This window comes from Lonchura striata, chromosome 3 (genome assembly GCF_046129695.1).
Source record: "Lonchura striata isolate bLonStr1 chromosome 3, bLonStr1.mat, whole genome shotgun sequence".
In the NCBI taxonomy this organism is placed as follows: domain Eukaryota; kingdom Metazoa; phylum Chordata; class Aves; order Passeriformes; family Estrildidae; genus Lonchura; species Lonchura striata.
The window spans coordinates 4677695-4690671 of record NC_134605.1 but is presented as its reverse complement, the minus strand read 5'-3'; the positions used below and the strand labels follow the sequence as shown (position 1 = coordinate 4690671).

Below are 12977 nucleotides of genomic sequence, written 5' to 3'. Positions count from 1 at the left end.
CAAAATAAATCTGTGCCAGACTGGACTGATCATGAAACTATTGCTGTAAGCTTTAAATCTTCAAGTGACTTAGTGATGGACCCCTTGGACCTGCTCAAAACAGCTTGCAGAATCAGTCATACTAAACAAAGCCTGTCTTTTTCAAATTCTCATTTTGCTGCTTCATTCGGAGGGGATTGCTTCTCTTAGGTCCTTAGCAAGCAGAATGCTGGAACCCTGGCTTAATTTAAAGTTAATATTCCTAATAAGTATGTGGTTACATTTCCAGCCCTTAAGCAAATTAATTCCCTGTTTGCACAGCATTGGCTCCATGACTAGGGCTCCCAGTCGTGACAACAGTGAAGATATTAGTGATGATAATATGCTGCCACAATTATTGTTTGTCTAAGGTGAACATCACAGATGTTCTCCCAGCATCAAATGATGAAACAGAGCTAAATTCTGACATCTCTGCACAAAATGAGGGAGACATGCTGTTCTAGTGCAGACACCTGCCATGTGATCCACCTGCCACAGGACATCAGATGTATCCATGGAGGGTCAATTGATCTGAGCAAGCAGGGGCTTTGGACTAAGAGTGTTTGCAGTGATTTGCAACATCTCTGAGGATTAATCAAATTCTATCTCATTTGCAGTCACTTTTTTCATATTCAAAGTTATTTAATATTCAAAGTTAAACCAGTGCTGTAATCCTCTCATAGACCCTGCCCATGGATAGATGTTCCTGTATCCTGACAGAAGCAGCAACAGGCAGAGGAGGAATGTCAGGCTTGGCTGTCACCTGCAGCCAGTCCCCCAGCTGTGAAAGCTGTGCTTTCCCCAGGGACAGCAGCTGGCAGCTCCAGGACTCAATCCCCTTTCCACCTTTCCAGGTGCCTTTCTTGCCAGAAGGGAGTGAGGATCCCTCTGCTGCAGATGCTGCTGGTGCTGTTCTCAGCCTCCCGAGCACAAAACCAGAAGGTGTCGATCCTAGTTTGGATCCCTGGCACCTCAGAAACACCTGGTGGGATGCAGATGGAGTGAGTTGTGCACTGGCTGGTTTTCAGCAGTGGGATGGACCCACTCCATGATTAATCACCTGTTCTGGGAGTAAATAGGGCTCAGCCAAGGCTGGCTGCTCTGTCCCTGCACTGTATATTTGAATATAGATAAGGTGCTGGGTAGGCAGATCTGACTCATTAGAAAAATAAAGTAAAAATGACCAAATCTTTACAGTTTTTCTCCTTTCTGCTTCAATTGAAATTGCTATTTTTCTTCCCTTGATCTTCTCTGAAAAGAGCACTGCAGCAGTTCACAGTAAAAAAAAGTCCTCCAGGGATTATTTAGCAGCTGAATTAAGTTGCAATTACTAGATTTCTAGTTAGCATTAGATAGTAGAAGTAAATGTCTTCATTTCTCCCCAGTTTGTAGCAATGTTATTTTTTAAAAAGATTGTTTGATCTGAGAATATATTTCCTTTAGGTGCTCTGGTTCTATAGAATTCTATTTCTGATTTAATGCACATGGAGGTACATGTGTGTTACTCTTATAAGGGAACCAGAATTAAAAAAGGAACTCTGTCCATCTGCAATAGTTTAGTGGGAAATAGCTATTGTTTCCCAGGTTTTTTTCAGCCTCTGGAAGATTGCTTTTTCCTATCTAGTTGTTATTAGAGGAAGGCAGGGAGTTGAGTGCTCCATCCAAGGAACACTGACACTAGTATGTACAAGCTCAATTGTGTAACTAATTGTCTAGAAAGGAACTATGAAACAACAGCTGGAGAAGATTAAAGCAGGTGGATTTGTGTCTTGAAGAGTCCTCTGCATGCCAAAAACCAGTATGGTGTGGCGTTATCTTTCCTGGCATGGGTTCAGGAAAAATATCTCTCCTTCACGTCCTACACCTGAGATCTTGATATGAAAGGCTGTAGGTTGCTTATTCCTCTTTTCAATAGATTCAGTCACAACTTCCAAGGGTAGGAGCCGACACGAAGAGTTCAAAGGTGGAATGTTTGTGCAGGAATTGGATGCAGGCAACTTCTCTGCTTAGGAGCATTTTGGAGGAGGCAGAAGCAGACATCTCTGGAAGAGGAAAACCAAGTTTTGTTTTAGAGAGCTGATAGTTTTACTGCCTCTTTTGCTGCCAGGATAAGGTCCTCAGCTGGCATGAACAGCAAAGTTCTATTGAAGTGCACAGAGCTGTGCCAGGTAAAGCCAGCCTAAGATCAGGCCCTCAGATATGTAGTCAGAATGCTTTCCTGACAATGTGTGACAAAGCTTCTGCCAAGTCTGTTACTCCAAGTGGCTCTCTTAAAAATTTTGTTGCTTCAAAGAAATTATAACCTGCTGCATTTTATTATTTATATCTCTCTCTTTCCTTCTTTTTGCATTTTTTCTTTCAACTAAACCATATTAATTTTGAGGTATAAAGCTTTCTAAAAGCCTGCATAAATTAATGAGCTAAAGCCAGCAGTATGCAATGATGAATGTCACATAAAAATATAATCAGCATTTTCCCCAGAATTGCTGACACCTTAGAACTTTGCAGTAAACCAAATATTTTTAAAGTGGTGCAACCAAATGAAAATTCTAAATTTGCCAGCAGAAGGTGGATTGCTGATGCAGTAAATCTGCTTTTCTTGTACTATCCCGGCAATTAATCCTTTATTTCAGAAAAATCTCCTCAAACCACCTGTGTGTGTTCCCAGCAGCGTGAAGATAACTGAAATTTGGGAATTTTTTTATTGTTCACTTTTCTCTCCTTCTGTCCCTTCTTAAATTAGCCAATAAGAAAATATAGAGCACTTAATAAAACTGTTCTCAGCCTTAGCTAAATACTCTGGAGCATTCGTGTGCTTAGTTTTAAATAAAGGAGTGTTGGTATTCCCTGTCCAGGCTGGTTTTTTCCAAACATATGCTGTGTTTTGGTTCACATATTTAATGGACTATAACTCTCTGGATATACTGCATGCTGTGCTAGAAGCTCTTTACATAGACTGTAAATCCTCAAGTATTTTTCAAAGTAAGAATTTTGTAACACATATTTACTATCTAGGGACCTGATCCTCTAATTAGTCCCATACAGGTAAATTCTTACACTTACATAGATGCAGCCATATTCTTTTAGCTCAAGGGTCTGCTTAGCAGATTTTCACTCAATAAATATTAAAGATCCCAGCCTCAGGAATCAAAGAAAATTATTTCTAAAATGTGGTGCTTTTAGTTAAACCTCTCACAGTGAATTTGGATTAAGACCTGATTCTAAACTGAATTCATCACTCTTAATCTGCAGTGTGGGGGAAAAATCAGGCCAGTGAGACAAAAATAAACATTTTGCTCAGATCTGCATCCTTATCTGATGTTGGAAGATCCCATAAAAGAATGAAAAAGAGTGTTGAAATACAGCTACAAATTTTATTGGTTTTATTGCTATTATTGGGACAGCATATAAGAAGTCTGCGTATATGGTGTGTGTCTGTGGTCTTTGACCACGAAACTTAACATGAGAAAGGAAGGTGTTGACATTTGGCAAAGAAATAGGTTCCTCCCAGCCATCCACCCACCCACAGATACAGTGTGTGTAGCAATCATCTCCTAATGTGCTTTTTTTCCCTCCAGATATATGTGAGTGCTCTGATCTTTCATTTGGCTCTTTAATGCATCCCTGCAAATGAAATTAGTATTCTGGGATATTGCTAAAACATCCAAGTGGCTCTTTTGCACCAGCCCTGGCTGGCTTGAAATGAGCTCCATAGGGAGCCTTGAAAGGGGGGATCTCACATCACAAACTGTTTGAGGATGTAGAATCAGGAAAGGAAGATTAGAAAAGGAAGAGGTGTTTGACTTCTGGGGGCTTGTCTGAACCTCCTCTTTCAACTCCAAAGTTTCCTTAGCTGGAGTCTAAATTTTCAGCACCAAAAATAAGTGGAGACAAAACTGTTCAACGCTGGGTCCTGCACATATGGTTTGATAAATAGCAAACAGCACAGCCTGGAATCCTGCATGGCTCACACTGTGTTTCCAGCTCTGTAGTAAACACGTGAATGTTTACTGCAGAAATGGAAACACAGTGGGAAAGGAGAAGGCAGCAAGTCCTAAACTGCACTCGTCAAGAACATCTGCATTTAGGAGAGGTTTCCCTAATTGAAAATCTAGTAATTTCAAATGCTTTCCAACTGAGAGTTTGGAAACAAGCTCAGGAGCTGCTAAGATAGCAAGAAACAGCAGTGGCTTTGAGCCCTGAGTTCAGGTTACTCCCCCACCCTCCTCCTCATAACTTGGACATTAAGGAGGTGCTAATAACAGTTTTACAATTTCTAACAAGAGAAAAATTCTCTCAACCACATTATTCTGTAATTCTCTAACTCCCTGTCCTTACCATCATCTCCCTTTCCCTTCTCCTCCTCAGTACTTCCCCGTTTCTTTGAGATCTACTACACCAAAAATATTTTTGGAAATACCACAGGCTATTGTTTTTATTAGTGACTGGAAAGCTTTGTAGTAGGATGTTTTTGTGTTTCATTTGTTTTCCTTGCTCTGGCACAGCTGTTTTTGCTTTAGCAGCATTAGAGAGATAGTTAAACTATTTGTGGCCTTTTCTAACCCAGCAGATCTCTTCCACTGAGTGCTTTAAACTGAATGACTGAGACTTTAAGTAACAGGTTGTCTGCGTGGGCAGTTTTGTGCATGAAGTTACAAATGCACTGTTTTTATGAGATCTTTTAATTTGTTCAAGCAAAGCACCGAACACTATGAAGCAAGTCCCAGTTTCCCTATAAATTTCCCAGCCAGAACACTGACAGAACCTTGACTCTGGGAAATACAGAACAAATGAAGTAGTAGATCTTGTTCAAACCTATACACGTTCAGAAATATTAATGTAGAAGAGGTTCATGTAGGTGTGCTGATCCCCACTTAAGCCAAGAGGGAAAAGGAAGAAAAGCCAGAGCAGATGATGGGGGCAGAATGTGGTCTGAGGACAAATCTGAGGACAAAGGTAGCACGTAGCTGCTACAAATGCCTTGCTGGCCACTGTGATTACACAGAGCAGGATGGGGAATTAGGAAGTGTGCATCCAGTCAGAGAATGGTGACAGCAGAAAGAGGTAAATGAAGAATGAAGAATGTGAAAGTGGTAAATGAAGAATAACGAAATGTAAAATGAAAACATAAATGGAGAATGAAAACATAGTATCTGTGCAAAGGCAAAGGGAAAAGAGGAAATGAGCTGCACTGGAGGTTTCAATGGTCGTGTCTGGTGCCATAATGTGAGTGATATTGAAAGTATGGGCTGATGAACAGCAGGAAAATGAAAGTTAAGAGTGAAACTGTGTCCTGCTAAATCCCAGTATTACCACGCATTCTCACCACCTCTGCTGGGCAGACACAAGCTACTGAACTTGTGAGGTTCCCAAGTTTAGAGACTCGATCTGCTTAGTGGTGGCTTGGCAGTTTTGGTTCTGGCAAGGTCAAGCAGATGACCGACCTGGCTCAGTTTGGCTGTGTGAACTTGAGCTGGCACTGGGCAGGCATGTGGCTATGGAGGAGGTGGCACCATGCCCGTCAGCACCTCACAGCAGTGCAAAAGCAGCACGTAGATCAGCTCACTGATGAGAGATAATGCAGGTGGAATGGTGAGAGGACATATTAGATCTCCTACTACAGTAATGTAGAGCGTGTTTCTTGGCTCTTTATGCAATGGGTTGGGAAGCAATTGCACTTGTCAGAAAGCACCTCCTTTGTGGCACTGCAAAAGAAATGGCTGAAACGTTTTTTCAAGCACATTTTTCTCTGCTGTTTTTTGTATTTTTCCTTTATTAAAAATTATTTTCAACTCTCCTGTCAGTTTTGCTGGGGTCCCATCTGTGGATCCATCATTAAATGAGGCCAGGAACAATGCAGAGATAATACTCAGTTACATTGAGAAAGAACATTCTTGATTTCCATGTCCTGTCTGCACTACTTCTCTGTAGGTGTGTGTCATCTGGCAGGCTTTATTTAGCACAGCGAAGTCCAGGGAATTGTCCACATGTCTATCCTTCTGGGAAGGCACCTTACAAGTACAGGAGTATGAGCCATCCATCCTACAATGCCATAACAATCAATGTAGTTGCATTTAGCTCATTCCATGTTTTTCTTCTCAGTCAAATAGCAACATTTACATTTCATCCAAACTGCTACGCCCAGCCCTGATTCTTGCCTGTGACTAGACTCCAGTTATGATCTTTGCACTGACTTTTCTCCTGGCTGGCTTGTTTCAGGGCTCCAAAGAGTGCGTCAGCTGGAGAAAAACACAAGGTACTTCAGACGAAAACTGCATGAAATGGGCTTCATCATTTATGGCAATGATGATTCTCCTGTTGTTCCCTTGCTGCTTTATATGCCTGGTAAGATAGGGTAAGTACTGAAAAACTTGCTGGCAAAACAAGCACTATTCAAGTTTGTGGGTTATTTGGTACACACTGCAGAAAATGATGTTCTTTGTGGTAGGTGCTTCCCAGGAGAAACATACACTGTAGTTTGAATTCGTCATTTAGTTCTGTTTTCTTTTTGCCCCTAGGTTTAATTTTGAGTTGTTCCAGATGTCAGAATTTTAAAATTTTTCTCTTTTCCTTTTTTAACATGGTCTGGAATAACACTTTTGATGACATTTTGAATTTTAATATTTTTTTTTGTTTTGAATTTTGGTTATGAATTTTGGTTTTGAATTACCAAAATTTAATTTTGGTAATTAATTTTTAAAGGAGACACATTGCCTTTAATGTATGAACTGGTTTACAAGGAATTTTTTTCCCCCATCTGATCATGTCTTGGCATGTTTTACCATTTAGTTCATCTCAAGGAGCATTTGTGCACTGATTGGACACAGAGACCAGAAGTCAGTAGTAGCATAATGTAAGTGTTGAGCTGTAAGGAGTATTTGCAGGTAGCTTAGGGTGGCTTAGTTCTCATACATGCCACACAAAAACCTTCCTAACTAGCAGATCAATTGTGAGAGCAAACAACCATCACACAGATTGGTTTATTCCTACTGGTGTTCAGGAACTGACAATTTATACCTTCCACAAGCCCAACCTCTTCCATGCTTAGGGACTGTGAATGCCCACATGGTTTGATTTGTACTCAGAGACTTTCATTGACATAAATGAATCATGTCTACCTGCAAAGCCCTCTGTGCCATCACATTTCTAGCATTTGACACCCACTTGACTTTATGAGCCACTAAACAGCAAAGAATCTCCATCCTGCTGGTAAAATTAAATGGGAATATTCAATCAACTGAAAACAGGATTTTACCTATTGTTGCATTATATGTGAATGTTTTTTTCATTTCTGATTTTTCTCCTTCTACCTTTTCTCTCCTTAGGGCTTTTGCAAGACGCATGTTAGAAAAGAATATTGGGGTAGTCGTGGTTGGGTTTCCAGCTACTCCTATCACAGAATCCAGGGCTCGGTTTTGCGTGTCAGCTGCACATACACGGGAGATGTTGGACACGGTAAGTGCAGCAGATGTCCTGCCCAAATTGACTTCAGGTGCAAAGGAGGCTGGGAGAAGCTGTGCCTCTGTTACTTCGAATCTCAATAATTCATTTTTACATTCGTTTTTGTGACCTTGCCAGTTGATCTTTAAAGGCATTTGAGCCTTATACATTTTATTTTCTAAAATAAATGATGAGACAGTTAACTTCTTATGTTCTTCTATTTCTAATAGTGACCAAATCTGTCATCAGTAATAAAAACCTACATGAAGAGCACAGCAAGACAAAAGTTAAATGCTATGTCAAACCTATCAGAGTAGGAAACCTGAAACTATATGGAAATAACTGAAAATCAAGTTTTCCATACCCATAGTTCCATTCCATATTTCCATGTGTTTTTTAAACTGCAGAAGTATATGGGACAGCCTTGGGGGTACAGGTGGAAATTGCAAAAAATTTTGGAACTGTTTGAACCTAATCAAGTTTAATTGGTGCTGCCTGGAAAGTCTCAGTTCTGTATCTTTCTCCAGTATCAAAAATATCATTATGAGTGTGTTGAGACTCCCATCATAAACCTCCGTTCCAACATGGAAATGTGTTTAAAATAAACACTTTGAAATTTTTCATTTCCTTTTTTTGCCGAAGGTGTTTTTGGCCTGGCTTGAGATATGTTCTTTCATTCTCAGAATAAGCATGAAACAAAGAGGCTTAACAATAAATTTCAGGCTTTGCTTTTCCTCTCTTTGCACGAGTGTTGATGGTCAAAGCGAAAAATTCTTGAACATGGAAATGTTAAATGTGCCACTGGTTCATGCAGACAAGCACTGCAGAGAGCTCCTGAATCTCCTTTTTCATCCTGAAATATCTGTGGATGTGGGGGCTGGAGCCCTGCCCTGCTGAGCACTTTCCATACCAGTGTAGGTAGCTTTAAAACAACATCAAAAACCTGCTTTGCATGTGTGCACTGTAAAATTCCTGCTGCTTTTAAAGGTTCAGTAGTTATTAACAAGGTACAACACCATAAAGGTAGTATTTTGTAGAACAGAGCATAGCTTCTTGTGTTGGTAATTACCAGCTTTTGCTGTTTGACTGTGAGGATTTTGGCTTATGTAACTGGTAACAGGCAATGAAGTTGATCTGAAGATTTATCTCTTGAGGTTGATGCTTTGATTTTCTTCCTTTCTCCCCACCCTCAAATGTCAAGCCCACCTGACATTTTTGGGCCATCATTCTGCATTCACTTCCTCCTACCTGCACCTTGCTGCTTCCAGGGAAGGTCTGACACTCCCAGTCATCACTGAACATGCTTGATTTTGCCGCAGTACTTGTGGTGCTCTTACAGCATGGGGGAATGGAAATGCCCTGAGTTTAATTACTTGCAGAAAGAAAGCTTTTTGGACAAAACACTTTGTGACTGTGCCTAAACCCAGGGTAACAACAGGTAACAGCACAATGAAAACATTTCCCTTTTATGTCTCAGCCTAGAACGAAAGAGAGAAGATCCATGAAAGGGCAAGCTCCCAAGAATAACTTCCTTAATGACCTGGAAGCTATCTTTTTGCGTAAACCATTACTAAATTACTTCTCTTTGTTCTAAATTACTTTTTGTTTATGAGCTTGTTTTAGTGGCTTAACAGAACCAGGCTTAAAATCAAAGTTGCTGTTTCCTTCTTTGATGCCAAAAAGTTGGCTGCTCTTGAATGGGGGTCAGATGCTGCAAAACATCGAGCTGCTTCCCTATGGTACAGAGTTCCTCAGCTACTTTTTGAATCCACTGAGAGCTGGGGACACAGCTCAGCAAATTGCATTACAGTATTAATGAACAAAAATTTGTCCCCATTATATAGAAAATAATGTCAGTCACTAAAATTATCTTAAACTATTCAGACTATTCATGCTGACTCTGCTCAGCACTGTGAGCTCAGTACTACCTAAGAAAATGCATTGGCAACTCCAGTCTTTGGGAGCTATGGAGGAATACTGAAGTATAGTCTCACACATTTTTTTTGTACATGCAAAGATAACTTTTTATCTTGGTTATTACCTCTCTGTGCTTTTGGAAAAGATAATTTTTTCATCTGTGTTCAATTAATGTACTTACTAATAAACCATTACCTACTGAAGGAGTAAATTCCTTTCTCATAGATGCTGTTGTACATCTACAACAACACTGATAGTCACTGTTATAGACTGAATGCAAAATTTGCCCATTTGTCCTTTAAACTTTAATTGATGTTTTTTATAATCTTCTTGTTCTTCAGTAAATTAAAAGTTAGTAGAAGTTCATTTCTTTTCCAATAGAATTGACAAAGTATCATGGTCTTACAGGTTTTGAATGCTCTGGATGAATTGGGTGATTTTCTACATCTGAAATATTCCCGGTATTCCAAGTCATCTCATCCTGAACTGTATGAAGAATCTAGACTTGAACTTGAAGATTAAGTTTTCCACCCATGAAAAGAACATTATGATGCTATGAAAGGGCGGAAAACCTGAAAACTAAACAATACAAATGCACTTCTTCCCTTCTAAGGACAATTTTTCTCAGTTAATTGAAAGGAGGGGAGCTCAGGTGTTGCATCACTTTGTATCAAACTTCTGCATTCAAGAGACTGAAATGTTGATACAGATTTGCCTCCCCAGGAGATCTGTCCTTCTTAAGGTATTTTTGATGCAGAATGAATGCATCCATTGATCCAGTTGCTAACGTACAGCTTTTGATATGGCCCTTTTTTATGAAGAGGCTTCAGATAGTCTTAATTGTGACTGAAATAATAAAGTTTAAAAAGTTTAGAGATTCCAGTGTAATACAGCTGAGCTTCATCAGTGAGACTGATCTGTTAAAGAGCATAAATCAAGATGCCAGTGTGGACTGCTACAAAGGAATGAGCAGAAAGTGACTTCTTTAACTAAGTTTCACTATCATGCATTTCTCCAAGGACAGAAAGTGTTAGAAAAAGGCTAATGCTGAGAACAAGAAAAGTGGCCTGGTGAGATCATATATTTCTGACAGCAGGTTATGGGAAAGGAAGAATTCCTTCTCTCCACAGACTTTTTCTCGGTCAACTAAATGCAGTCTAAACTTTGAATTGTACAAAAATTTGGGCTTAAACATAAACAGAAATGCTTTTCTGCCAAATCATTTGACCTACAACCTATCACATCTTATCACAACTTAAGTTCTTCCGCAGGCTTGCTCCCTTTTTGTGGGGCAGTATTAAATAATTTTAATAAACATTTAACTTTCCCATAAAAACCTTGATCAAAACAGTCAGATACTTACAGTTCACAAACTGCAGATGACATTTGTGAGCTCATTCCTAAGTTTCTTGAACGACTTATGGGCCTCATAAATTCACTAACAAGTACATAATGCTGAAGCTGTTACTTATGCAGAATGTGAAGTTCAAGATACCATAAGCAGTTGTGCCACCTGCTAAACAGAAAACTTCACCATTTCTATACATGATGCAGTCATTCATGAAATAACATTTCTTGAAATATTTTCATCTGTTTTATGCATGTCAGGGGTTGTTCTGCCCAGGGTTTTTTTTTGAGTCATTTGTTTTTAAAATAATTATCTTCTGAAGAAGAAGATGCCCTTGTTCCCTTGTCCCCTTGTCCCCTTGTCCACTGCCCGAGTGACAAATGCTCAAGGATACCTGAAGGAATTGTTCCAGCCAGCAGTTTGCCTGCAATGCCAGAAGATACAAGCATCAGGGTTGTGTGGGCTGAGTTGCTGGAAGGAGTTTGGAGGTTTTTTTCCTTTTTTTTTTTTTTTTTTTTCCCAGCATCGAAAAGCAGTTCTGCAGCTTTAAGAATGAACTCCAAACAATTCCACGCTATCAAATGTCATTGTAAACACATCAGATGAGAGATGTTTAGCTTTCTGTTGCACAGATGTACCACACTTTCATGTTCTCTTGAAAGCTGTGGTGTAAATTTAACCCACAGCTGCAATATTAGATTTAAGAACAGAACAATTAAATTACACTATATTACTCCCTGCTTGTTAAAGCAGCTTTCAGGATATAACAAGGCTGACTGATTATGAGGGCCCATTTTTTGTTGGATTTTTGATGTTGTTGTTGTTGTGCAAGTTAATAAAAATCCAGTGGTGCTATAACTTTAAGAATTGATTACAACACATTCCGTAATACCAAACGTCGGCTTTAGGAAATATTTTTCAAGGGCTGGGGGAGGACTACATGGTGTTTCATGTGATTCTTCACTGTGGTAATGGACTTGAAAAGCACTGCAGAGGTTCAGGGGAGCTGCGTTTGTGGATAAGAGCAAACTCACTGTACAAACATTTAAATACTTGAGCACAGGACAAGGAGAAATTAGGAAACATGAACTTCATCTCTGAGTAACCTGGCAGTTTGTGGTGCACAGCTGTGTTACATGCAGGATGAGTGCACTTACTGTGAAAGGAGATGGGTTGAAAAATTTCTGCAACCTGTTCCTCGAGGAAAAGTACTGGATTTGATATATTGCTTTTTGATCTCTGTTGTTGAACTTCTGCGGCCAGATCCTCAGTTGACTTCTGACCTTCCATTTTGGGGTATACAGCCATAGTTTATATTTCAGCAAACATTATTACATGTACTGTTGCAGGCAACACGCTATTCCCCACAAAGAGAGGCCTGAGATTGATTAAACTACAGAGTGATCACTTTCTTTACCCCAATAGGGGAATGTTTTCAGTCTAAAGCCAAATTCTTCCTGCCCTCAGAACATTACTCTCACTCATATTAAGGAGACAGGACAGCTATATTTTTAGAGACTGTCAGTTGATTTATTATGTGCTCTCTTCTGATTTCTTCCATCCCTTACACACTAGAGAGAGTACAGACTACCCCTGGGCTCAGGGAACAGTTAGGGAGAAATCTCTGCCCCACTCGTGCAATAGTACAACTCCCAGGAACTTCAGTCTTCTAGATTTTCCCCATGAGGTTTATAGTCTGACACTTGCTTTTCTAACAGTGTGGAGTTTTTCCTGTCTTACCTCAATTTTTATAAGATTTAGAGTTGATCAGCATTTGAAGCTGGTGTCTGAAAAAATCAGCTAGAGTACTCATTAGGGAATTTGCACCTCTAGCACAGGATCATGTACTTGCTAGAATGTGCTCCCTCTTCAGGCTTGCATGTTCTTGGAAAACATAGTTCTCTCCAATTGCTTTAGAAGGTTTTGAAGAGCTGATTTCCATAAAAAAAATGCTCAAGTTGTCCTATTTTAATCCAGTGGATACATTAAGTGTAACTACACTAACTTTTTGTGGGCAAGCTGCATCCTGTTATCTTATGTAAAATCTTGATTGACCTTTATGATGTGGAAAAACTTTAGAGTTTTTGCTTGACAGAGAAACAGAATTCTTTGCCCTTTCCTGCACCTTTATCCCACCTCATCTTTTTAAAAGTCTTCATCTCCTGAGCTTATCAAACTTGTCAAGGTGGTTCCCCCCTCCACTTCTGTATTTTCTATTATTTTCTCTGTTCTGCTGTTCTCTGTTGAGGGAAAC

At 39.7% G+C, this 12977-nt stretch overlaps 1 protein-coding gene across 1 annotated transcript in view; it reads left to right on the top strand.

Moving 5' to 3' along the window:
- The window catches only part of SPTLC3 (serine palmitoyltransferase long chain base subunit 3), a 150866-nt gene extending 140457 nt beyond the window's left edge, over positions 1-10409 (top strand). The window contains exons 11-13 of the mRNA XM_021527824.3: positions 6238-6373; positions 7344-7473; positions 9784-10409. Coding sequence (XP_021383499.2) covers positions 6238-6373; positions 7344-7473; positions 9784-9897 — 380 coding nt within the window. The 3' untranslated portion in view covers positions 9898-10409. The remainder of the gene's footprint in view (positions 1-6237; positions 6374-7343; positions 7474-9783) is intronic.
- Positions 10410-12977: the final 2568 nt, after the last annotated feature.